Source organism: Gracilinanus agilis, chromosome 1 (genome assembly GCF_016433145.1).
Source record: "Gracilinanus agilis isolate LMUSP501 chromosome 1, AgileGrace, whole genome shotgun sequence".
Taxonomy (NCBI): Eukaryota; Metazoa; Chordata; class Mammalia; order Didelphimorphia; family Didelphidae; genus Gracilinanus; species Gracilinanus agilis.
The window spans coordinates 799,196,876-799,222,726 of record NC_058130.1 but is presented as its reverse complement, the minus strand read 5'-3'; the positions used below and the strand labels follow the sequence as shown (position 1 = coordinate 799,222,726).

General features: G+C 60.4%; 2 protein-coding genes across 2 annotated transcripts; one reads left to right on the top strand and one right to left on the bottom strand.

Annotated features, from left to right (window-relative positions):
* The first annotated feature begins 3,744 nt into the window (after window positions 1-3,744).
* MRPL19 (mitochondrial ribosomal protein L19) lies at window positions 3,745-8,214 on the top strand. The gene is given in 10 exon segments (XM_044656725.1): window positions 3,745-3,948; window positions 4,076-4,239; window positions 4,704-4,881; window positions 6,683-6,817; window positions 6,820-6,943; window positions 7,063-7,156; window positions 7,256-7,374; window positions 7,454-7,588; window positions 7,659-7,840; window positions 7,924-8,214. Coding segments are annotated over 10 exon segments (1,563 nt in total). The 3' UTR covers window positions 8,152-8,214.
* GCFC2 (GC-rich sequence DNA-binding factor 2) lies at window positions 8,188-25,806 on the bottom strand. The gene is made up of 19 exons (XM_044656724.1): window positions 25,594-25,806; window positions 25,316-25,481; window positions 25,071-25,133; window positions 24,620-24,694; window positions 24,251-24,469; window positions 23,373-23,473; window positions 22,627-22,745; window positions 21,432-21,618; window positions 18,193-18,316; window positions 17,442-17,529; window positions 17,066-17,202; window positions 12,595-12,794; window positions 10,811-10,961; window positions 10,591-10,712; window positions 9,979-10,055; window positions 9,161-9,227; window positions 8,844-8,990; window positions 8,472-8,605; window positions 8,188-8,387 (listed from the first exon to the last, which is right to left on the bottom strand). The coding sequence occupies exons 1-19, from the start codon at window positions 25,804-25,806 to the stop codon at window positions 8,267-8,269; spliced, it is 2,511 nt and encodes an 836-aa protein (XP_044512659.1). The 3' UTR covers window positions 8,188-8,266.
* Between the last annotated feature and the right edge of the window lie 45 nt (window positions 25,807-25,851).

Sequence of the window (25,851 nt, the reverse complement as noted above, 5' to 3'; positions counted from 1 at the left end):
TGGCCTGTGCTGGGGAGGGATTCCACGTGAGCCGAGCCGGAGCGACCTCCAGGAAGTGATGCGGAGCGAGAGGAGCAGAGCCTGGAGGACGTTGTACACAGAGGCGGATACATTGTAGCACGATCACATGTAACCGACTAGCAGCAACCCGATGACCCAGAGCAAGGCTGAGGGACTTCCACCTCAAGAGGAACTGTGGGAGCAGAATTGCAGAAGGGAAACGGCAGCTTCTTCACTTGTTAATCTGGGTAGAGGATGTCAGGTTTGGCTTTTCAAAGACGGCCCCATTACAAAAATGATCTGGAAACGGGCACTGAGTGACAATCCTGGGTAACCCAGTGGAATTGCTTGTCAGCTCTGGGAGGGGGCTGGGAAGAGGGGAGGGAGACAAAATGGATCAGAAGACTTCACAAAATGGGTGTGGAAATTTGTTATTAAAATAAAATAAAGATGAAACTTAAAAAAAACTCTAGAAAATAATAAATAAGGCCTCCTCCCTTGGCCGCTGGGCCCTGGTCATCCATCTTTCTTCCCTTCCCCAGCCTCCAGATAGCTCCCTCACCTTGTTTTCTCCCTTCTTCACGCCAAGGCTGCCCCCTTTTGCATGAGCAGAGCCTGCTGCTTCCTGCCTTGGCACTTTGGACCTTCCGGATCTATTGTCCTCACCTTCCCACAGCCCTCTAGTCTCTTCGGTGTTGGTGACCTTCTTTCGTCACCTTTCCCTTGACTCCTTTGGGTCTCTGGCCGTCTCTCCCCCCTCATTATGCAGCGAGTTCCCGGCGCTGACTCAGTCTCTCTCTCCTGAGCTCCGTCCAAATGAGGAAGGATGGATAAAGAATTCCCTCTTTTGTTGGAATTTCCTTCTCAACTGTTTCCTCTTTTTTAAATGCTTCGCGCCCGGGTTTGGCATAAGCCATCAGTGGCTCCGCATCCCTCGCCAACTTGGCCGCCTTCCTTGTGGAGAAGTAAAGACCAGTCAGTCCGCCTGTAGTTATTGCCACCACACTTACACACAGTGCCGGAAACGTCCCTTGAAATGTATTTCGGGTGACAGCTGACCCGGAAAGAGTCACTCCTGTGAGTTCAATCCAGTTTTTAAGTCTGAGCTCGGGCCTTCACGAAGCCACCACGTTTAGTTCCAGAAAACTGAGAAATGTGCCGCCGCCGTGACTTTACTCTGGTCGGTAGATGTCACTAATGGGCTATAGCCTGAGGCTGAGTACTGGAGCTTAGGCTCAGGGAGGGCTTTAAGCCTGAGGCAGTTGGGAGCCTCTTTCAAAGGCTAAGTTTGGTTCTGGGAGGCTCTTTTCAGTTGTAAAAGTCTGAAGGTTTGTTTTTTTTTTTTAAAACTCTGTGCCTTCTACTCTGGGGAAAAGGGGACTGGAGGGAGAGCACTCCAGGCATCAGGGTCAGCCAGGGCAAAGGCACAGTGGCTGGAGATGGCCCTCTGACCAGAACTGAGGATGGGGAGGAGGCAGCTTCCCCGGTTAGAGCAACACGGGCTGGGTGGTACAGAAGGGGCCGGGGTGCCCCCCAGGGGGCCCAAGAGAGCCCTTCTCCACTTGGGGTCACCAGCGCTGGGCAGTGAGACCGCTCTGTGCTCCCACCCGTCCTGCCCGCCAAGCCAAAGGGCCCCGGCTGGGTTCCTGGAGGCTGGGGCCTGCTTGGCCTCTCTGGAGTGACTCAGGGACAGCAAAGCCAGCTTTGTGCAGGGGCCACCAGCCTCGCCCCTCTCGCCCGGCCTTGGGGGCCCCCAAGCGAACCCAGGCCATGCTGCAGGGCACCCCAGCAGAGCGGGTGGGAGCCACAGAAGAGGTTTGAGGAGGGGATGCTTTGGGACTCTCCTCCCCCCACGTGGCACGACGGGGCGGCCAGCGGGCCGCTGTTCATTCACCCGGAGTGATCTGGAGGAGGGAGGCCGGGAGCCCTGGAGCCCAAGCCAGGGCAGTGTGTGATGGCGCGGAGGCTGCGAGCCCCCAGGGGCCCCTCCGGGACAAGGTGGGAGGGAGCAGAGAGGCTTCTGGTGGGCCCTTCCCTCCCCAGGGCCGGGAGCAGCGAGGGCCCTGTGCCCAGGAAGAAGGGCCTGGCCTGCCACCACCATCTACCGCTGCCCTTCCATCTCCTAAATGATGCCCAGGGCCAGGCGGGCACCGCAGAGAGCGTGCACAAGGCCGAGGGCCTGGGCCGGCCGCCCCGCCAGGGGCTTCAGGCTTTGCAGCTGGCAGCGCTTCCCTGTGGAGCCTGCGGGGGGCCCACCCTGTGCCCGAGCCGCCAGGCTGGCTCGCCGGCTCCTAAGCGGGGCTTCTCTTCTGCGGGGAGCTGCTTTGCTCCTGCCCTGGGTCTCTGCTCTGGCAGATGAGCGCCGCTGCGGCCCCTCCCTGCCTCCCGCAGGGCCGCATTCCTCCCCGGGAGCAGCCAGGGCTTGCCCCCTGCCAGGCGGAGGGCGGCTCGGAAGCTCCTCGGGATGGGGGAGGGAAGCGGCTCCCAGTTCTCCAGCCAATGCCGGGCTCTTGCCGAGGGGCCCGAGGCAGCCACAACGGAGACGGCTGTGGCCTGGTCCGGGCCCGAGTCCAACCAGAGGGTGACTCGCCTGGCCCTGCTGGGCACTGCCAGGAGGGCCGGAGGAAAGGCCATGAAGACGGCAGCCCAGGGGCCGCCGGGTGTCTGTGTATCATGGCGGCCCTCCTGGGCAGCATATGTGGCGTCTATGGATCCCGGACAAGAGTCCTGAGAGGAAAGGGGAGGGCGAAGACCGGCTGCCGGCATCCACCAGGCCGGGAACCCCACAGGGGGACTCGAACGCAGAACAAAAGGAGCCGAGACGCCCAGAAACTCCCGGGAGGCAAAAATCTAAGGAAGGAGCCTCGAACCCAAAAGTCCGGATCCTGAGAGTCGACGCCCAAAAGGTGCCACGGCTGACCTCTGCGGGGAACCGAGTCCTGGCAGGACGACACCCGGCCCTGCAACCAAAGAACAGAGCGGATGAGCTGGGGCGGGGAGGGGGGAGGGGGCAGCACTCGGCACGGAGAGAAGACATTCAGGTGGAAATCTGAGAGGCCCAGTGGAGGGCATTCGGGGCAGCTCACCGGAAGGAGGGGCAGGAGAGAGGCTGTCACGGAAGTACCCACAGTCAGACCACGGGCAAAGGAAGGAAATGGGCGAGAGCAGATGGCAAGCCTGGCACAGAGGTGGGGGTCAGCAGGGGCTCCCTCTGAGCCAACCCCTTCTCGACCTGCCACCAGGAGGATCCTGCATCCTTCACAAGGCCGAAGAACCACGATGGATGCTCCCCGAGGAGGGGGTGCAGGGTTGGGGCCTCTCCATGCCCGACTCGTAGCAAGAGAGGGAGGAAGAGCTGGCACCGAACGTGCCCCCCAAGCCAGGCCCATGCTCAGCCCCCTCCCCCCAAGGACGTCCAGGCCCAGGGCAGAATGGGGAGGGGCAGCTCCTCTCTCCCTGTGGAGGCCTCCCGAGTGGGGCCTGGCTCTCTGCTGGAGCTCCCCGAAGCGGCGGTGCAGCTGGCTCGCCAGCCCGCCGGGCAGACAGGACACACACGTCCAGGGCCACGGCCAATGAGGAGGGCGAGGGACCTCCTGCGGCCCAGGGCCCAGCTTCTCCAAGTGCCCCGAAGCCTACTTCTCTGCGTGGCTGCCCAGGCACTCAGCGTCTCCTGATGGTGGCAGTGCCCAGCGGAGCTTCCGTCTGCGCAAGGAAGCCATCCCGGCTTGGGAGGAACTCGGCCAGATGGATGTTGAGGCAGCCGGCGCTGGCACCTGCCTTTGCCCGACTCCAAACTCACCTCCGGCAGCGACGGGCACCACCCAACAACGGGGGTCCTCGGGGGAACGGCCTGGATGCGAAGCCCTCCAGAGGCTGGCCCTGGGAGCCTGGTGCTTAGGGCACGGCCCTGGAGGGATATCTGTGGAGAGGACCCAGGGACGTGGGCAGGTGGGTCCCGCCATCCTCCGGACCTCCCAGCCCGCAGGCAGGCCCACTCCACACGCCGGCCTGGCTCCCGCGAGCATGGCGGAGCCTCTGTCCCTGGGAGGCCCCTTCCTTCCCTCCTGCTCCCGAGGGAGGCGAGGGAGGGAGGCGAGCCAAGCCTGGAACGCTGGCGGCCTCCGAAAGGGCCAGAGAACCGGTGAGCAGCCGCTGCCAGGAGGTCCAGGAAGGGCCCGTTCCTGGGACTCCTCAGCGGCTCGGCCGTGTTTGGAGGCGACCCCCAGGGGAGCAGCTGCGGTAAGTGGGAGCCCCCCACCCCGAAGACTGAGGAGGCACAGGAGAGGGCGGGCCTGGGCTCGGCAGAGAGCTGCGCTGCGTCTCCATGGGCCGCCAGGGCGAGGCTCCCTCCCCTGAGCCGCCCCCCTGCCCCTCTCGCCAATGCCAATGGGGAGGGTAGAGCAGAACGGGGGGCTCGGGCCCAGCAGAGCAGAGAAGACCGCCCCAAGCTCTCGGCTGCCTCCTTCCAGGCCAGGGGAGTGCCCAGATGGCACCCTGGCCAGGCCCGGAGGCCTGGAAGTGAAGGGCGAGCTCCGTGCCCAAATGGGGGAGGTGGCTGGAGTCCTCCATTCTCTGCCCCCTGCTGACAGGAAGTGGGCTGCCTCCCTTCCTTGGGGCCCAACACCTGTGTGCACAGGCCTCCGCTAGGACGTGGGGCGGAACTGCTTCTATACTGGCTGCCTCTCTGCCCCCCATTAGCCCAGAGGCCTGGGGGAGGCTGACAGGGCCCCAGGACACCAGCCACGGGAGAAACAGGCCGAGTGGGCAGCCGGGGAGAAGCCTGGCCAGAGCCAGCCGTCGTTTTCTGAGGCCGGGCCCAGCCCTCTTCCCTCCTCAGCCACAGTCCCCTGGACCCAAGTCAGCCTCCGGAAGCTGGAGACTGTGAGGGGAGGCTGGCCCACAGTCCAATGGGGTTTCCAGTCCTCTTTCCCCCTTTCCTTTGTGCTCTCCCTCTCAGCTCCCCTCCCATTCCTTCCTGGGCCAAGGGGGTTCAGGCTGCATCCCTGATGGGAAGAGGGGTGCACGGAGGGGTCCCCATGGATGGACCTGGAAGATTGTTTCAGAGGAAGGGGCCTGGGCTGTGGGGGAGTCTGAGACCACCATGAAGGAATCCCTCCCCAAGCAGCTGCTTCTGTTTGGAGAGGGGCTCCACCTCTTTGCCATCCACACTGGCTGGGAGAATGCTTCCCCCAACCCCTAGCAGGCGGGCAGAGATGGAAAAGCCAGGAACAGTCAAGGCTGGAGGGGGAGTGGGGAGCGCTGGCGCATGGTTGGTGGAGCTGTCGGTACAACCATGGTGGCACAATGCAGATAAGGTGGCAAAAATGCTTTAGACCCAAGACTCTATCCCAGGCTTATCCCTGAGGAGGTCCCCCAGAGATCCCCCAACATTGCCAGAGGCCCGTCAAGGTGCCAGAAGGAACAATCTGGCCAATGCTCAGGACAGGAAACAGCTTTGTTTGTTGGATGACACCTCCCAGTGTGGGGTGGAGGCCAGGCTGGGGGTGGGGTAGCATGGCGCTGCTTTCTCTTTCTTGCTCTCTTCATCTTTTCCAAGCAGAAGAGCCCTAAGGGGCAGGCAATAGGAGTTAAGTGAGCTACCCAGGGTCACACAGCTAAGAAATGTGTTTGAGGCCCGATTGGAACCTGGGGCCTCCCAATGGCAGGCCTGGCTCTCTATCCACTGAGCTTACCTTGCTGCCCTGCCATCTCTTCTGTTAATGTATCCTACAACCTGGACCCCAACAAATGTAAAGCACCTGAGGCCTGGGTTCTCTGGCTCCACTCTTTTCCCCCCTTCTCCCTCCATTTCCAGTCTACCCAAAGGGGTCACCCAGTCACACTGACCAGGGCCCTGGGATGGAGTCCTGAACTTATTTGGGCCAAGCCTGGCGCCTCGATTATCTTAGGGGATCCCCCTGGGGCTCTTTGGTCAGTCAGCCTCAAAAGTTTTGTCTTGGGGTTGAAAAAAAGCAATTGGGCCCAGCCTTATACAAGCAATCTGGGCTCCCTCTAAGTGGAAGGAGCTGCCTTAGGAGGAGGTGAGCTCCCTGTCACCGGAGGGATCCAAGCAGGGGCCAATGGCCCCTCCTTGTTAAGGGGAATTTGGAGGAAGTTGGACTAGTCCCCTCCCCACCAGGTCTCTGGGGCTCCGCAGTCCTTTCCTAGAGAGGAGGGTGCCTGGCAGCTGCCCCCCCCCAAGCCTCTGCAGACACCGTGGGGCCTCAGGAAAGTGGGGCCTTGAAGGAGGTGTCAGAGCACCCAGCTGGCTCAGTCTTGAGGGGGCTACACAGGTGACTGATGGACCAGGCCACCTCTCAGCCCCCCCTCTCAGGACACGCCCCCCCAAACGCTGGAGGGATTAGAAATCGGGTGACAGATGAGGAAACTGAGGCAGAGTTTAGTGACTTGCCCAAGGCCACAGAGCCAGGAGGTGTCTCTGGTCACATTTGAAGTCAGGTCTTCCAGCTCTAGGAGCTGCCCCTAAGCCTACGTGCCAGCCACTGCGCTGACCACTGTCTGATCCAGAACGGCCTCATTTGTTACCGCCACCCCCTCAAACCCTGGCCAAGGTACCCAAAGCTGTTGGCCTCAGTTTCCATGTCTGTTAAACTGAGACAAAGAGAGCATCTCCACCGCAGGGGCCTGGGAGGGATAAAGGGCCGCTCCGCCCCTCCCCCAGCAGCCCCGCCCCTCCCCAGGTCTTAGCGACTGCCCCCTCGCGGCCTTGCGGCAGGTCGGCAGTGACAGGGGAAGCGCCGCTTCGCAAACGGCTGCGTTTGGCCCCCGCCGGCTACCGTCCTCCCGCCACCGTCCGCCGTCATGTGTTACACTCCCCGCGCAGGCGCAGACCCGGGAAACATGGCGGCGTCCGCGGGCCTCGCGTCCGCCTCCCTCCACCTTCGCCTTCGCCTGGGAGTCGCGCCGCGCTTGTCCGCCTGCCGTAAGACGGGGGTGGGGGCGGGGGGAGGAGTTACGCCGGGCCCCCGAGCTGCGGGGCCGCTGCCTCCCCCTTCTGGCCCCCTCCCCTTTCCCTTCTCACGCGGGCTCTCTGTCCCGCAGGCGCCCTCTCTGGCCCCGGGACTCCCGGGGGCTTCCAGCCGCCCCCCAAGCCGGTCATTGTAGACAAGAGGCGGGAGCCCGAGCGGGAGCGCAGGTGAGGGGGCGAGCCGGGGCGGGCAGAGGTGGCTTGGAAGACGAGCCTGCGGCCCAGGGCGCCCGCCCAGCCCCTCCCCTGGCTCTGCTGCCTCCGCAGGTTCCTAAGCCCCGAGTTCCTCCCTCCCCGGGGGCGGACGAAGCCGCTGAAGTTCCAGCTGGAGCGCCAGGACATGCTGGAGCGGCGGAAGGTCCTGCACATTCCCGAGTTCTACGTAGGTGCGTGGGGGGGGGCGCCGTGGGCGGGCCACGCGCGGAGGGCGGGGCGGGCCCTCACTCCAGTCTCTGCTCCCCGCAGGGAGCATCCTGGCCGTCACCTCCTCGGACCCTCACGCCAAGGGCAAAAGCAGCCGCTTCCTGGGCATTTGTACCCAGAGGTCTGGCCACGGCCTCGGGGCCACCTTCGTTCTGCGCAACACCATCGAGGGCCAAGGTGGGTGGGGCCCGCTGAGGGGCGGGGCGGGGCCCCACCGGCCCCTCCGCTGACTGGCCCCGCCCCCCAGGGGTGGAGATCTGCTTTGACCTGTACAGCCCGCGGATCCAGGAAATCCAAGTGGTCAGGCTGGAGAAGCGCCTGGACGACAACCTCATGTACCTGCGCGACGCCCTGCCCGAGTACAGCACCTTCGAGCTGGACATGAAGCCGGAGGCCCCCGCCGCCGGCCAGGAGGTCCCCGTCAACCCGGTGGGTGGGTGGGCCCGGCGGGGCGGGGGCGGGGCGGGGAGCCGGCCCGCCCCGCCCCCTCATCCCGCCCCTCCTTCCTCCAGCTCAAGGTCAAAATGAAGCCCAGGCCCTGGTCCAAGCGCTGGGAGCGGCCCAAGTTCAACATCCAGGGCATCAGGTTCGACCTGTGCCTCAGCGAGGAGCAGTTGCGGGAAGCCCGCAAGTGGAGCCAGCCCTGGCTGGAGTTCGACATGATGAGAGAGCGGCCCACCGAGGCCCTGGAGGCCCAGATCTGGGAGGAGGTGGAGGCGGCCCGGCTGGGGCGCTGCTGAGCAGCGGAGGGTCTCTCACACACACACACACAGGGCAGCGGTACAATAAACATTTATCTGGCACCTCCGTGTGGCTGCATCGAGGGGGGAGGGGAGGGGGCCCCGTAACCCCCCTTCACGGCGCCGCCCCCACGAGGGCTCTCAGCACAGCCAGCTGGTTCCTTTCCACGAAGGCCCGGGCCTGAGGCAGAGCCTTCATCTTCACCAAGAGGAGGACCATCTCCCGTACTTCTGACCTGGAGGCCAGAAGGAAGAGTCGATGAGACGGCCAGGCAGAGGGACAGAGCCCAGCCCTCAGTGGCCCCAGCCTCGGCTCTCACCCAAGCCTGTCGTCCTCCTCGTTGTGGAGCTGTTGCGTGTCCCGGGCCAGCACCTGGGCAAGGCTGGTGAGCTGAGGGATGCAGGACCCCGCGTGGGGCCCCCCGAGCCAGCTTTCGGGGAGACTCTCGACCACCTGTTAGGCCACACATGCTCGTCACCCAGCGCGGCTCCCTGATGGGCTCGGGCTGAACCTCCCCATCCTTCCCAGGCCAAGACAGCCCCTCTGCCTCGGGTCTCCGGCCTGGGACTTGCCCTTTCCTGGCAGTGTCGCCCGGGTGCTTGGCCCTAGACTAAAGGCCCTCCGGGGCTGGCTTGGCACGCAGCGACGTCCACCGATGCCCTCCCACCTGCCCCCCCTCCCAGAGCCTCACCCTGCGGTACTTCTCAAGCACTCCGGGTGCAGGGCCCGTATGGGAGAGCGCAACGACCAGGTAGCGATTCAGCAGCTTGTCCAGGGCCAGCTCCCGTAGAGCCTCCTCGGGGACGAGGCCATCCCACAGGAGGATGTTGTCCCAAAGCTGAAAGAGGGCCAAGACCAGTCACAGGGCCAAGGGACAACCCCTTCCGGGGCTGAGCTGAAGGCCTCAGGCCCAGGACCCCCACCCAGGACGAAGGCCACACACCCCCTGAGGCCCCAGGCCCAAAGGCGAAAAGTGGGGGGGGGGGGGGGCTGGGCTGCAGGGCTCACCTTCACAGCAGACCAGAAGCGCTGCTCCTGGAAGCCAGCGTGCGGCAAGGCTTCATCCTCGGTAACCCTGCTCAGAGAAAGGGGGGGTGAGGAGGCTACAGAGGCCACAGCCAGGAATCCCGGGAAGGCCTCCGAGGCCCTTCCCACCTCCACCCTGAGGGCTGCTGTGGGCCAGGCCTGCCCTCAAGGACCTCCTAGGCTGCTGCAGAGGAACTCTGGGCTGGGAATCTCAGGGATGCATGCAAGGCCTCCAGGCCATCCTGGGAAGACCAGGCCTCTCCCGCAGCCTGACAAGCCTCGGCATCCTATTAGATCTGGGGACGAGGCCCGGCTGAGCCCTGGGCTGGGAGCCTTGGAGGGCGGGTGAGGGGGATGCTGAGGCTGAGAGGAAGGAGAGGCCCTAGTGGAGCTCCAAAGGGCACGAGGACACTAGCTAGCAGGGCCAGAAGGGGCAGCGAGGCTCTTGGAGGACAGAGATTCAGGCAGGAGGCAGCGCTGTCAGAGGAGACGGGGTACAACGGGACCCCTCGGGCATGGAGAGGGCACTTCCTCCTGGAGATGGGGGTCAAGGAGGGGCCCGAGAGGCAAGAGAAGCGGGACGTTGTAGGGAACGGCCTCCATTTTTCTGTAAAATGCGAGTTGGTCCTCAGCTGAGAGAGTGGCAGGATGGGGAGCCATGGGAGGTTCGGGGAGGGGGGAGGAGGTTTGGAAGAGCCTGGGGAGGGGGCGAGTGGGAGAGTGAGCTGCTAAGGGGATAAGGCGGGATTGCCGAGTGGGGCGCTACGCCATCGAGGTGTGCCAAGCATTGTCCTTCTCACCTTTTTGGATAGAGCGGAATAAAGACGTCTTCCTCGACTGCCTTCTTCAGTCTTGAAATAACCGAGTCCATCAAATCCTGCCGTTTAGAGCCCTCAGTAACTCCCGAAAGCCGAAGGGAAGCCACGTGCCCGGCCAGCGGCCAAGGCCGTTCTCCCTGGCCCAGAAGGACGCGCCCTCTGTGTAAAGGGATGGCGGGCGGGACGGGCACTAGGCCTACTCCCACTTCTCTGGAATGGTCTTGGCTCACTTGCATTTCTCCAACCACCTGCTTCCCTACCCCAGGCAGGCCTGAGGACACCCCTTCCCCTGGCCTATACCCTTGCCATGGAGCCCTCCCTGGCAGCTCACTGGACGCTGGGCCCCCAGACGTCTCCTGGCCCTTCCCATCTAGCTTAGCCGGTGGAGGCTCTTCTCCTGCCTGCCCCCTGCCCTTCTACAAGCCCTTCATGGTCCAGCCCCGCTGACCCCCTGACCTCCACGCCCTGTTACTGGCTGGCTGACCGACCTCCTGGCCACCTCCTACAGGAAGCCTGCCCTGATCCTCCAGTGGCTCAGAGTAGCCTGGGCCCTATTCTGCTCTGGGAGCAGACCCCAAGGGGGAGCCCACTGACCTGCGTGGCATGGCCCCTGCCACCTCCTACAGCTGCACGAAGGCCGAGCACCTCCCTGCAGCGTTCCACGAGGCTCCTGGTCTGCGAGGTGGACAGAGGGTCCCAAAGGCAGCGGACGAAGCCTGCAAGAGACGCCCCGTTGTGGGTCCGGCCCTGCTGCCACTGCAGAAGAACCACCGAGAAAGCGGGGGTGGGGCTGTGGGCAGCGGGAGGGCCGTACCGGCGACGTGAGGAAGAACCGTCTTGTCTAGAGCGGCCAGCAGGATCGCCCCATCGGGGCCTTCTTCCTCCCTTCGGGCCGCAGCCCCACTGCTGGCGAATCCCTGCAGGGCCTGGAACCAGGCCATGCGCTGCACTGGGACGCAGCCGGGCTTAGGAGCAAATGACACGGAGCACGGTGACCCTGGGCAGGTCTCGTCCCTCCCCACCCTGCCACCTCCCGGGGCAGCTCCAGCTGTTTTGTTTTTAAACCCTCGTCTTCTGTCAGGGCAAGGACTGGGCCCCGAGGCGAAGCGACGTGCCCAGGGACCACAGCCAGGAAGTGTCTATGAGGCCAGATTCGAACCCGGGCCTGGCGTGCTCTCCACTGAGCCACCTGGCCACCCCTCCACTACAGCCACCATTGAGCATCAAGGCCCTCGGATGCAGCCTGAATGGTGCCAAGCACGCCGCCCTGGCGCTTTTAGGTCCAAGGCCTCAGGAAGCGCCTCCTGTGTGCCAGGCAGGGGCGGGAGGCGACCTCCAACAAGCCTTACAAAGCCAGCTCTAGACAACGGACGGAGGGAGGGCACCGGGATGCAGGGGGCTTGGGGAGGGCTTCCTGGAGGAGGTGAGAGACTGCTGGGGAAGTCAGTCATCAGGGCAGAGGAGGAGGGAGAGCAGGCCAGGCCTGGGGCCGGCCGGAGGGGACAGGAGGGGGAAGAAGCAGCCTGGAAAGGTCTGAAGGGCTTTGGAGGCCCCACAGAGCTTTCTGGGTTTGACCGTGGAGGCCGGAGGAAGCCCCGGAGAGCTCTGAGGAGGGGGTGCCACACAGACACGCCTGTGCTTGGGGGGCTAACGGAGGGGAGACTCAAGGCAGGCGGCCCTGCCCTGGCAGCGGGTACTGCTGGAGTCCCGGGGTGAGGTGAGGAGAGAGGAGAGCCACAGGACACAATGGACAGGGCTGGCTCTGGAGTCAGGAAGCCCTGAGTTCAAATCCAGCCTCAGACACTTACAAGCAGGGAGACGCTGGGCACGTTACTTAACCTCAGCCTCCGTGTCCTACCTGCCAGGGGGCCGATCGGGAAAGCACACGGTGCCTGGCACACAGCGGGCGCTCTAGGGGGGCTGGCCATGATCACCAACAGTGATGGGGAAGGTTCGGGGAAAAGATCACGAGTTCGATTTCAGACACGCTGGGTGTGAGCCATCTAGTGGACATCCACCTGGAGGCCAGTGAGGAGAGCAAGGCTGGGCAGGATGGTGAGGGGGGGCCCAGGACAGCCCCGAGGATGGAGCTCCCACAAAGGAAACTGAGGACAAGGTGGGGGGTGTCAGGAAAACCCAGACAGAGAACAGTGGATCTGGGGGCCGAGAGACCGTTGGGTTCGGGAGGAGGAGGAGGAAAAGAGGGAACCTGAGAATGACAAGCGATTCCATCTTGGGGGCAGCGAGGCGGCTCTATGGACAGGGAACCGGGCCTGGAGACGGGAACTCCTGGGTTCTAATCTGGCTGCAGACCTCCTAGCTGGGTGACCCTGGGCAAGTCACAAGCACCGCTGCCTGGCCCTTGGCTCGCTTCTGCTAAGAAGTCGGAACTGATACTCGGGAGGGATTTTAGGGCTGAAAACACAGATTCAAGAGAGGGAGAGACCGCCGGGAAGCGGAGAGGACAGAACGGCCCCCCAGCATAGCCAGAGAGACACAGGGCGACGGCTAGGAAGGCAGGCCCGGGGGCCGGGGGCCGGAGGGCCAGCTGCGTGCAGGCCCCTCGCCCAGCCAGGCCCGGCTCCGGGGACCAAATACCTCGAGGGGATTCCAATCCAACATCTGGATGCGGATGAAGGGGCTGAGAAGTTTGGGGAGGCAGAGGCTGGCGTAAGCTTCGTAATAGGAGTCGGGGAAGCGCTCTCGCCATTGCTGGAATCTCAGCAGGATCTTCTGGGCGTCACAAAAGTCCTCGCTGACGTCTTCAAAAACCTTGTGGCTGCGCTGCAAAATGTCCCCTGCGGGCCGAAGGCCAAAGCAGGGCGGGCTGTGAGCGAGGGCCGAGGCCCCGAGGATGTCCCGGGTCGGGGTGCCCGCCCTCGAGAGCCGCCGCCACGGCCGTGCCCCCCCCCCAGCCTCCCCAATGTCGGAGGACTTCCAGACGTTTAGAGAAAGGCAGGACCCTGCCAAGATTCCGCCCGTCTGCCCAGGCCCCCGACCAGGAGGCCCCCGGGCAGCCGGGGCTCCACACACGAGAGGCAGACCCGAGATGGCTGGGGGAACCCCGACGTGCAAGGAGCACGACCTCTCGTCCCAAAGACCCAGAAAACCCACCACAGCAAGTCGGGAAGGCCAAGGAAAAGGGAGCCTTCCCAGAGGGGCAGAGCCTCGGCCGCCCACCAAACAGGAGCGAGCTCAGGAGGAGACATGGCCAGGCAGAGAGCCCACGGCGTGGTCCTCAGACCCCAGCCCGGGCCGACGGCCTGCAGAGCTCAGGCCAAGGGGCGGCGACCAGACCGCCCTGGAGCAGAGCCCACTGGGGGCCCTGAAGGAACATGCGCAGCGAGCCGGCCACAAAGCGCGGCTGACAGAATCCCAACAGAACGGCTGCTGGGGTGCTTGAGAAGGCTGGGAGTGACCAGGAGAGCCTTGTTTCCCCTCCATAATAGCGAGTCTTTGGAATACGACTATTGGAAATGCAGAAAAGGGGAGCACAGTGCCAATCCTGCCACGTGTAGTGATTGTATTTGCTGGGTGGTTGCTGTCAATTGTCACACAGATGATGATGATGGACTCCATCAACCTGGCTACAATCTGAATACGAGCTCTGGAGGCTTTGATGACCCAAGAATTTAAACGGATTCTAAGGGGCCTTCGGAAATGACTTAGATATTTAGCAGCATCCACTACCTCGGATCATCCGCCTGCCTCCGAGTCCCTTGGAACAAGAGGTTAGGGTTCACCTTAGTAGCTGAAGTGATTATCATATATCCCCACCCCTGCATTTGTAAAAAAGAGATCTAGGGGGCAGCTGAGTAGCTCAGTGAATTGAGAGTCGGGCCTAGAGATGGGAGGTCCGAGGTTCAAGTGAGGCCTCAGACACTTCCCAGCTGTGTGACCCTGGGCAAGTCACTTGACCCCCATGGCCCACCCTGACCACTCTTCCACCAAGGAGCCAATACACAGAAGTTAAGGGTTTAAAAAAAAAATTAAAAAAAAAAAAAAAAAAAGAGATCTAGAAGTCTCATACCAGAGGAGCTGGGAAGGTGTTCCTCGGGCCTGGTACCCCTAGATGGCTGCCACAAGGGAGCATCTTTTTTGAACTTCTCCACCAGAATGATCTAAATTCCTGGTGACATTTTAGACCCCCCCCCCAAAAAGGGTTTTCATCAGCAGTACAGAGGTTCATGCCTTTTTTTCAGGGCTCCTCTGCCACATTATGGAATGATGGCAGTAATACTTTGTTAAAAATAGCTCAGCCGAGGTTGAAAGATTTGCTTCATCTGTAGAACTTGTGACAAGTATCATAGCGAGTTCATAGGGTTTTTAAGCATCACGTGCCTTGGAGAAAACAGTCCATAGACAAGTGGACACTGTTTTTGGAGAACACAAAGAATTTCTCCATTTTTAATATTGCTTTTCCTTTTTTTTTTTAAATAGAATATTTGACTTTTTTCTTTTCTTATTTCTTGTACTTAAAGTACATATAATCAATATTAATTTTTGATTCTTCAGTGATATAAGTTAAAATATATATTTGTTCTAATAGTAATTCTTACCCAAAAGCTTTAGACTATGGAAACCTACCATTTATTGATAAATGTTATGGGACTGGAATTAATGTTTGTGTCTGATTCCAGGAGAAGGGAAGAAAAGAGCCACTGCACAGTGCCAAGAAGCACAAGGTCAAGGACACCAACCAATCCTGATGGAATTGATGAGAATCTGCACAGTGCCCAGGAGAAGAAGGTCAAAAAAAGACCAAACCAATCCAGGTAGGATTGAAGAACTTCCATGCCAATACTAAAGGACTTGAACTCGAGGTTGTGACGTTTGACATATGTTAAGACACAGGACGCTTCGTACTACACTGCCAGTCAAGTACCAAAGTCTGGCCATCATCCTGGCTTGCCCTATCCCTGAGAATGAAGGTAAATCAGACCAGGGAATGACACTTCCCTTTTACATGAAAATCTAGTCCTTTTTTTCTCTTATGATATGGCAACTTCCTGTAGTCCTCCTGCCAATGGGTAAGTGCATTATTACTACATTTGGTCCTACAGATTTATGGGACAGAATTTACTTTCATTGGACCCTACTATAACAGCCTATTATGAAATGACTATTGTTTACTTAGAAATTTTTATAGGCATAGATTTTTGATATTTTGATCCTAATTTTGAATTTTTTATTTCTCCCGAAGTTTAATTTTTCTTATAGTTGTTTTTCTTTTTATGTTTTTGGTTTTTCTTTTGATAATTGACTCATATACCCCATAACTTAACAATGTATTCTGAGCTGATCTGGGTGTTGGTCAACACCCTCTTCAGAGGGGATTATGTTTTCAAAAAGTCAAAGATTTAAAATTTTGTTTGAGAAAATTTTCAGAAAAAGAAGTCTGCTAATGCTTTGAATCCAGAAAAAAATGGACTATTGGGAGAAAGATGCCTGCAGAAACCTATACTGAATCAAGACGATCCAATGAATGAACTTTGGGATGCAACTGATTAAACTTAAGGGGACTGAACAATTATTTTGATTGTAATTTGTATGCCAAAGGGAATTGCCCCCTAATTGGCTTTTTGTCAATGTGCCTAGCAAAACATTGGTTTTAATCTCTCTCTTCTACTTACCTTTCATTTCTAACTATTGTAGTTAGATTTTTAGGGGTACAAGATGATTATGTCAAATAATCAATTGGGGAGATGAGTCTCCCAAATGATCACAGTGGGGATTGTGATAATGAAATTAAATCTGCCCTGTCCATCCTTAATCTAATCACCAAAGGTGAGATCATCTAATTCACAAGTTGGGAGGTCTGTGACCCACATGTGCTAGAGTGAGTGACAAATCAAAATTTACTGACTGCCTCCTGGGCAGTCCTAAGAAAAGTGTCTGCTGTGATTGGACACGTAAACTAAGAGGAAGGCACAGGAAGTGCCACAAAAGAAGCCCCTTTAAAAGAGAGTTCAGTCTTGTTCGTGGCTTAGACTTGAAGGAGCTCTGGCTGGGACCCTGAGACCCTGGTGAGCAAAAAAGGCTGACTGACTACCTTAACTTCCATGGAGGTACTAGCCTCCAGGAGGCTCCCTTGATTGGGAGAAGCCCTCGTGCTAAACCCTTTGTTAACTGTCTTTTAGGCTCTCTGGCTGGGCCTCTGGAGCCCTGCTGGAGTAAAGCCCAGACTTGAATACAAATCTAGTTCGTTACGTTAGATCTCTTACTCTATACCCTCTTTTCATCTCTCTACTTCCACTCTCTCTTATATTTTGTAAAGACATTACTAAAATCATTTTAGGAATTGGTATTTATTCCATTCCTTGGCGACTACACCTTTCAATATGAATATCAAACCAAAAAACCCCCTTTTCCCTCTTACAGCCTCAAAGGGAAACCCAGCCAGGACAAACACAAGGTCGTTGAGAATCCCTGGAAGAGCCACTCTCCAAGCCGGAGAACAAAGAAGAATCCTGCCAGGATGGGCTCTGATGGGGACCAAGAAGAGGGCGGATGCCCAGAAACATCTCAGAAGCAGAGCCTCAGAAAACAGGGGCAAAACAACGGGGGGAAAGCCAAAAAGGAGAGCCCAGAAACTGTGCCAGGGAGAACTGGGAAGGCCATAAATAGCCTGAAACACGTCCATGCAACAAACTCCCTGAAAGTCAGGCGGGACCGAGAGACAGAGGAGAGCTAGGCTGGATGGACCACAAGTACTGGGTTCCAATCTGGCCTTGGACACTCCGTAGCTGGGGGGAATTCCCATGGCCCGGCTCTTGCCTCTCTTCTGCGTCGAATTGATACCAAGTTCCACTTCTAGACTGAAGAAAAAGGAAAGAAAGGAGTCCAACTGGACAGAGGGGTTCCAGGAGGAATTCTGGCACACCTTAATGACCTGAGAAGAGGGGAAATGTTCCTCCATCTTGGGCTGTCACTGGCCCTCGCCTTCACCTGAACGGAGGGAGGGAGGAAGGAACACTCCACAAACACACACTACATGTGTCACATACTTATGCACACGTTGAGCAGGGGACAAGCAAGGAAAGGGGGAACTGAGAAGACAAGCACCAACCTCGCCTGTCTCGGAGGTGGGCCCTCTCCCACGGAGCTGGAGCCACGTCCCCGTCATGGTCGTCATCGTCACTGGACAGGCCCTCCTGAGGCTGTGAGCAGCGCCCACAAGTCTCCTGGGCTTGTCTTCTCTGCAACCTGCCCGTGAGGACAACAGACATCGGGCTCTTCTCAACAAGGGACGAGGCCCCGTGTGTTGGCCGTGAGCCGGAGCTGAGAGGATCCCTGGGGTGGGGAGCCCTTCCCAGCCGTCCCTCTACCCCCCGCCAAGATTTCAGCAGCAAGAGCTCCTGCCGAGTCACTGGCCCAAAGGAGATGCCTTCAGAGCAAAGGCAGGGCTGTGAGCCTGTGCCCAACAGGAGGCTCTACTTGGCTACCTCCGGGCAGCGGCCTCTTCGGAGAGTCTGGGGGCTTCTACGGCTGTGTCCGTGTCACCAGGTCCTTGGGCATCATCTGTCCTTCTGGCTGAATGGCAAAGAGCAGCGCCCTGAGCTCCCGGCCAGCCTCATCCTCCCGCCCACCAGCCCGAGAGGCTCCTCCCTGGCCCCTCTTTGCAGACATGTGCTGCCCGCCTGGAGCTGGGGGAGCCCGGAACAGCATGTCCCTCTGTCTACACTGTTAGTGAGCTCAGGACAGGAGGACCGTCCTCGTGGGAGCCACATTAGCCCTTTCCACGCCAAGCCTGGCAGACCTGACCCCGCTGATGGATTCCAGGCCCATCTTGCTCTGAGCCAACACTGAGAAGCCAGCCTTCTGCCCACCACCCTCAGGAACGTGGCCATCAGATTAGGGGAGAGAACCCTGCGCTGCTACTGCCTCTGGGCCACCCCAAACACCCTTCATTTCCTTTGCCTCCAAACCCCACTCTCCTCCTACCTCATCACTGGAGAGGGCGCCCCTTCCTCCCAGTCCCTCAGGCTCCCTGCCTAGGCCTCATCTTGGAGCCTGAAGGTCCTAGATTTAAATCCTGCCCTCTGACACATACTGGCTGACTCCAGGCAGGCCATCGAAACGCTCGGTGACCCAGAGGACTCTGAGTAAAGAGGGAAACCAATGTGCACCAGCGGAGGCACTTTCCACACCAGGAACTCCCCATCCCAGACCAAAGAACAGCCGTCGCTCACTCACCGGCTAGTTGCTGCAAGTACGTGGCTTCACTCTGTAACTCCTCCTGCCGACGTTTCAAGCAGAAGGCAGCCCGTTTCTGAAGGAGGGAACGCATGGCCGACTCTAGCTCCTGGATGGCCACGATCTGAAATATCACACCACGAGAACGAACTCTAGGAAAGCTGAAAATTAGGAAGGGCCAAGTGCGAGTCTGGGAAACGTACAGAGAGAGGCATTACTGCACCGGCCCGCCACGAGACATTCAGTCCACTTGGGCTCGAACCATCAGCCGGACACAGTGAAGCAGGAGGATCTGGGGAAGGCGCAGAAGCATGGAGCTTCGGCCCAACCCGTGACAGCTCATGCTCTGAACCAGGGCGGCTGAGGGAGGGCAGCGATGGACGGCTGAGCGCACGCTGACACAGCAAGTTTAGGGCTGGGCCGCTTCCTCCCCTCCTCACTGCTGCCAGGACCCCGAAGCTTTTTTCCAGCACCTGACCTGGGTGTGCTGAAAGGTCATTGCCTACAAGCTAATAAGAAGCCGCCCATCACAGGTATTCCTAGCAAGAAAAGGCTTTTCCCTTGGCTGGGTCACAAGCGCCTGCCTTAGGTGAAGGGTGCAAACCCTGCCTGGAATCAGGTTGTTAAAGGCTGGAGATAAAATGCGGATGACACAGGAAGCCAATTACATCGAAATCCAGCCATCAGAAACTATTTTCAAGCTCCATGCCGGAGGCTGACTGGCCCCTTGCCGATCCCAGGACCTTGGCTTTCTCTTCTTAGCACGAGGGGCTGTAAGAGATGGCCTCGGAGGGCCCGTCCCAGCCCGGAGCCCCCGGCTCCCTGCTCTCCCAGGCTGACCAACAAGGGCCTTGCCAGGAGGGGGCCCGATACACAGATCTCTTCTACGGGGGCGGGGCTCTCTCACAGACGCTGGCTGGCATCTGCGTTCACACACACAAGCCTGGCCATGAGCCCACTCGCTGCCCTCCACAAGCTCCCCTACAGTGACGCACGTCGCCCCACGTGGGTCCAGCGAGAAAGCCTCTGCGGCGTCAGGCTGGGGAGGGGCCGACAACCACCTCTGACCACTGGAACGTGGAACAGGTCCCACGCACCCCCGCCCGACGCCATCCAGGAGATCCAGAGGCTTGTGTGGTACATGAGGGGCCTTGAACCTTCCTGACGAGCGGGCAGAAGACAGTGGGGGTTGTTGTTATAACTCCCGTTTTATCGACCAGGCGATGGAGTCTGGCAGTCAGAACATGAACCCAGATCCCTTCTCTGCCTCAGGACTCTGCAGCAATGGGAGGAGAATCAGCGGTGGCAGAGTTCGTCTCGCCAAGGAGAAGCAGCAGCACCTCTCGGGGAGGGACACGAGGCAGGAGCCGGACAGGCCAAATCTGCCACCCCCCCAACAGGGACAACCTGAAGGCCCAGGACGACGGCTCCCCAATGGCTCCGAAAAGCAAGTCTACGTTCTCTGTGGGTGGCCCTCCTTGCTCTAGGTCGACGCCATCAACAGAAGCAAGTTTATTCATGGAAACAAGGTGGAAGAGTCGTGCCACTGCTCTATCTATCCCTGGGAGAGTCAAGGCTGACCGTCTCATTGGGCTCCGCAGCCCCTCCCCCCAGACCAATCTGAGGACCTCTCAAAGACACACGATCAAAGCCGCAATGGGCTCGCACCCAGGGCAACAGTGGCAGTCCCCGACCCCCTCCACAACTGACGTTCCGGAGGTTCCTCATGCCTGCTGTCCCAAGGTAGGCTCCCGCCAAGGTCAGCCTATGCCTTGCACTGTGGCCTCCCACCCCGAGCCACTCCTACCCCATGTTGGGGGTCCATCACTAGTTAGCACTCCAGACTTCTTATCGGAATTGACTAGAAAAATCATAGACACGCGGAATCAAGAGGGAGCCGTCTGTCAATCTGCCCCTCTGAGTAGGGGCTGCCGTAGGCGGGAGGCTGAAAGGCTCTCCTTGGGCCCAAAGGGCAGCCCCGGGAGCAATGGGAAGAGAGGAGAACAGACAGAGTGAGCAGATTTCCCTAACTGGCCCTTCGGAAGGCACTCTGCAGAGACCTTCTGGAAGAGGTGGGACGACGGCTCGTCCCACGGTCTGAGGCTAGGAATGACCTCAGGGACGAGCCGGGCCCAATCTAGTACTTGCCCTGGCTCCAAATGAGGCCAGAACACGAGGCGACGGCCAATCGGGCTTGGGTGGTGCTCAGCTCTAACTCGGATGCCATCTCATGCTAGCTGCATGACCAGCACCAGAACTCTAAAGTCTCAGGAGAGCCCAGAACTTCCTGTGGCCAAGCCCGGCACCTTGTCCACTGAGCCCAGGACTGCCAAGACCCCAGACTCAGAGCCAGAAGCGGGGGAGGGATTCTAGACATCATCTGCCCCGACCTCCCTCCTTTGAGAGAGGAGAAAACTGAGGTCCAGCGAGGAAAGGTTTTCCCCAGCTCACAGACTAGCAAGAAGCAGAGGAAGGATCGGAATCCAGAGCTCTGAATGTCTGCACCCACCACTGCCAGGACAGCTATGTTAGCAAATCGTCCCTACTGTCCGCCCTGCCCTCATCTCTGATATCTCCTGTACAATGTTCCGAGCTGTTCTACGAGGCGCCCCAACGCCAAGGTCTGAAGCGCAGAAATCAATCGACAGACTAGAAGACAGACGGTGCCCGAGCTGCCCTGGCATCTCAATGGCAGAGCTCTGCGCCCAAGAGTAGGAAGCTGAGGCCCTCCAGGAATGAGCACCTCCTCATAGCTCAGGCCTCTCTAGGGCCCTGCGGAGCCTGAGAAGGGCCGGCCCCGGGTTCCCACGGCAGAGCCCTTGGCCAGCAGCTCTAAGTGCCAGGAAGGCCCCGCCCAGGTCACCCTAATGGCCACAAGGATGAAGTCTTGGGACTCCAGCACAGAGGTGGCAGGCGGCCCCCCCCTCCCCCAGCTGCCGATCCTCCAAGAGCCTGGCCAGGGCTTCTCACGGATGGGAGGTCGCAGGAATCAACACATATCTGTTAGAAGCAATCAGAGATCCTGGGAGAGAAATAGGAGCCCACACGGGCTTGGACAGGTAACACGGAGGCTGGATTTGAACCCAGGCGACTCATCAGGAGACATTCTGCCCATCTGCCCGGGCAGCAGAAGAGCAGAGGCACGAGAGAGAACTGGAAAACCCCTGTTCAATCCGGCTTCCTGCCTCTCCCTGGGAAAAGGCCCGAGGGCAGCCCCACCAGCCCCGCTGAGCCTGTACCTTCTCACTAAGGCAATCGACCAGGACGGCCAAGTAGTTCTTCAGGCCCTTGTAAAAGGCGTAGGTGGGAGCTGGGTCCGGTGCCTTCTCGAGAGCCGCGATGGCACTCTTGGCACTGTCCACGTCCTGCAGGCATCTTTCATATTCCCTCTGGTGGGAACGGTGCACGCCCTCCAAGGATGCCAACCTAAACCCGGGGACCAGATGCCAGTAACTCCCATGCTCCTCCCCGCCTATCAGCTACAGCAAGTGGCTGACTGCGAGGGCCAGCAGGGAAGCCCATTTCACCCACGACATGTCTCGGTACAATGATGTGCCAACAGCTTGGCCCAAAGGAGAGCCACAGGGTGCAATCAAGGGCCCCACGGGGAATCCCTGGGAGGCTCCTTCCTACTCTGCCGATCCCCCAACCTTGGGCTGTGAGGACCAGAGGGGCCTGAGAGGGAGTAAGGCCTGCCCCGGGTCATCTGGGAAAGAAGGCGCAGAGCTGGGACACAAGGTCAGGCCTCTCGCCCAAAGCACCAATGAAAGGGCTTCAGGGGACTGCGGGCCCGAGTCCAGTACGAGATCAAGTGAATCCTGGGCAGGGAGGGTCAAGAGCCAGCAGCCAGGCCATCCCCAAGAAAGGGCGGCCCAGGGGGAAACTCCATCTCCTTTTCTGCCTCGGCTACTAGCCAGGGCCCGTCTGACCTTACAGAAAAGATGGGAGTGCCACGGGCAAGAGGGAATGAGGCGGGGGAGTCTAGGCCACGTCCTCAGCCCTAGAGGGAAGCCCCCAGCACGCTGCCCAGAGCTCCACCTCAGCACTCAGGTTTCCAGCTGAGCCACTGCTGAGCTCTGTGCTTAGCAAGTCAGTGCCCGGGGAATTCAGGCCAGGGCAAGAGCCTGTCGAGATCCCTCGACCCAGGCTGGCCGGCCAGCCCCACGTGCTCCGCTCCCTCCAGATCCCACCTCGGCTGGCCCCTCCCCACCAGCTCTGATCCCACCTCAGCTCCTGGCCCCCCACTGCACACCCGCCTTTGCCTGGGCCTCCCGTGACTCGGATCCCTTCACCTGGGGCTGTGGCTCCCCCCCCTGATCTCTTCAGCTCATCCTTGCCCATCCCCCGGCTCAGTGAGCGTTGCTCAGTGGCTGGTCGGGAGGCCCCCACGAAGAAGCTCGGCCTGGGGCTTCTCCAGCATTCTGAACCACTAACCGGCTACTGAGTTGTTTCTTGATGACGTCCAGGTTCACCGGGGGAAAGGAGACGGGCCAGTCGGACATCCTCTTCCCTGGGTGGCATTTCTGGACGTGGCAGAGGCTCGAGGCCGGTCCCTAAAGCACCCGGAGAGGGAGAACGTCCGTCCTTTCCCCTCCAAAGAGGGTGTCCCAGCACGAGGAGGGAGGAACCGGGCCGCCGTGTCCCCTTCCGATCCCTGACCCGTCCAGCCCGGGCCCAGCTCTCTCGGGTCTATGGCACCCCCATGTCTGTACCAGACCCTCCAAGTCCTCCCCGAGCTCACGGGCAGTGAGTGGCAGGGCTTGGAGGGGAGCCACGGCCCTTCCTCCTCCTCAGCAGGGGCGGGTGTTGAGGAAAAGGCTCTGGTGCCACAGGGTCCTCCTGGGCAGAGGGGGGCCTCCGGGCGTCCCACAGCCTGCTGCTGCCCCAGTGGCCGGGCTGGCTTCGCCAGGCTGCTTTTTCTGTCTCTCTTTTGGTTAGGAGGGCGGCTCTCTGGGAGGAAGCGTCCAGAGGCGGCCATACGAATTTAAAGTGGGGCAGGGTTGGCGGGAGGGACTTCAATCTTTCTACTGGAAAGAATATGAAAAGCCCGGGGAAAGGACGTTCTCCAGCTAGTATGGAGCGAAGGGGCCAGCCCCCGCCCCACCAGGGGCAGCCAGAGGCCTCCCCACAGCCTCCCTGCCCTCCGCCCCAGGCCGGGCTGCCCACCGGGGCACACTCACCACTTCAGTGACTCGGAGTGCCTTCCTCATCTGCTGGGCCTCCCAGACATCCTGTGCCTCCTCCTCTGAGCTGCCACCACCCAGGCCTTCACTGCTGGAGGCTAGAAGGGAGCAGGAGGAGGAGGAGGAAGGAATAAGGAAGGCTCCAGCTCTTGGGCTTCTCCTTCTGGCCCTCTGCCCCCTCCATCCTGCCAGGGACCTCAGGCTCTGCCCCACCAACTAAACATGGCAGCAGCTTCTGCTCGGGTCAACGCCTGGCACCAACCAGGATCTTCTCTTGCTGTCTCTTGAGAGCCCTAACCCTGGCCTTCCAGTGCAAGAAGTCGAGGCACCGAGTCTGGAGCAGGGCCAGAGGCCACTACCACGACTCCATTCCCAGGGGCAATGTTGCATGAACAAAGGCGCCAGGTCCTGTAGCCAGAGGACCTGGATTCGGATCTTGCCTCTGATGCTTCCATCAGAGCTCTGTGACTTTGAGCAAGTCGCCTCCGGCCGAGGCCTCAGCTTTCCCCTCTGTAAGAGGAGGCTGGAGAGGGCAAACGAGGAACAGGGTCCGATTTACAAGAGGTGGGCATTGCCCAACTGCTAAACGGGCAAAGAACAGGCAGTGTTCAGAGAAAGGCATCAAAACTCTTCTAAGCTCTCAAGTTAAAGGCAGCTCTGAGGCATCTCCTCATGCCCATGGAGGGCACAACAAAGGACACTCGTGCCCCGACCGGTCTGGCTATCCTGAGAAATATGGCACAACGACCGAAGAGCTGTTGCCCTGTGCCCACCCTCTGCGCCAGGGAGCCTAAGGGAGGTACACAAACACCCGGAGCCTTGAAAAGCAGGGGGGGGTGGGGATGGCCCAGGCCCTGACCAGCCCTGGCCCTCACTCGCTTCGCCAGTCACTTGCAGTCTCAGCCTGGGGCTCCCCGACCCTCCGGTTCCTCGGGGGGCGGGCTCATCCTCAGAGTCGCTGTCACTGCTCCCCTTCAAAGCAAAGACGCAGTCCTGGGGCTTCCCACTCAGCGGGAGGAAGTCGGCTTGTGCCTGGGCCCCCTGGCGCCACCTTCTTCGCGCTACTGGGGCTTGAGCCGGATCAGAGAGGTTCCCTGGAACGCAGATCAGCAGCATCAGGGACCCTCCTGGTAGCACTTTCTGCCCCCATGGGCGCCAGCCTGAGCATCTGGGCACCCTTTCGAGCTGTGCCCAGGAGGCTCCCTTCTGCCCCAGCCACAGGAGGGAAGGCAAGTGGGCAGAGCCTGCCCTCCTGGCGGTGGTGAAGCCCAGGTTAGGGGGATCCTCCCCGCAACTGCTCTGGGCCTTCAGGGCCACCGCTGCAAGGAAAGGCGGGCTCAGAACCGGCCACAGCACCCAGGGCAACCCGGCTAGGCAGGCCTGCCCAACCCCTGACTGGCCTGTGCCTGTCCTCTTCTGCATCCAGGCCTCAAAGGCTGCTCCCCAGGCCCTCCCCCTCCCGGTCATACAGGCCAGGCAGGACTCAGTGGGGCGCGGAGGAAGGGGGGTGCTTCTGCGACCCTAGCAAGTCCCAGAGCTTCTGGGGGCCTCAGTTTCCTGGTTTGTAAAACGCCGGCCCCAAATCTAGGGGCTCCCTTCACACTCTCCCTCCTGGGGTCCGCGGGGACGGCCGCCCAGCCTGGGCATTCCGCTTCCTTCCCTCTCCCCTGGCAGCTTTTTCCACGCCGTGCCCACCTGCTGAGTCCCCGCTGCTCCCCGAGAAGTCCTGGGCCTCAGGGTTCGGAGCCGGAAGGGTCTCTGGAGAAGCCCAAGAACCGCGGTGCTGCTTAGCGCCAGGAGCTCGAAGGGGCAGACCCCGCACTGGAGGTGGGTCCCCCACCCCCAGGCGCGGGGCGGGGCGGGAGGCGCTGCATGGCCGAGGGGCACGCCACCTCCTCCATGGGAAGGTTCCCCCCAGCCCAGCCCAACCTGCCCCGCACCCCGGGGGTCTTCCCCGCCCCCCCGCCCCCCAGGACGCCCCACTGGGACGGCAGCGCCCTCTCTCGTCAGGGAGGGAAACTGAGGCGGGAGCTGGATCTGTTCCAGCCTGGGCTCAGTCCCGCCCCGGAGGCCCGGGTACAACGCCATCAAGCCCCGCCCCACGTCCTGGAATCCAGGAGATCCCGCATGGAAGGGGGCTCTCTAGACATCCATTGGCCTCCCTGCTCCGAGCGGAGCAGTTGCACATGCGCGCGAGGACCCTCGCGCATGCGCGCACCCGCCCAACTCCGTAGCCACCATACAAACCTGCACGGCGGGAAGTTGCCCAAACGCGGGCGCGGCCCCGACTCCCCGAGGCTCCGGATGCGCGCTCGGAGGCTCGGCCGCTGAGGCCCGAATCAGGACTGGGCTCGGGGCCGAGGTCAGGGTCAGAGCTGGAGCCCGAGTCCGCCTGGCGCCGGCGGAAGTTCCGCGGAGGTCGCTGAGACATGGTCGGAGTGCACAGCGTCTCCTCTTTCGGCGCCTGCGCAGTGAA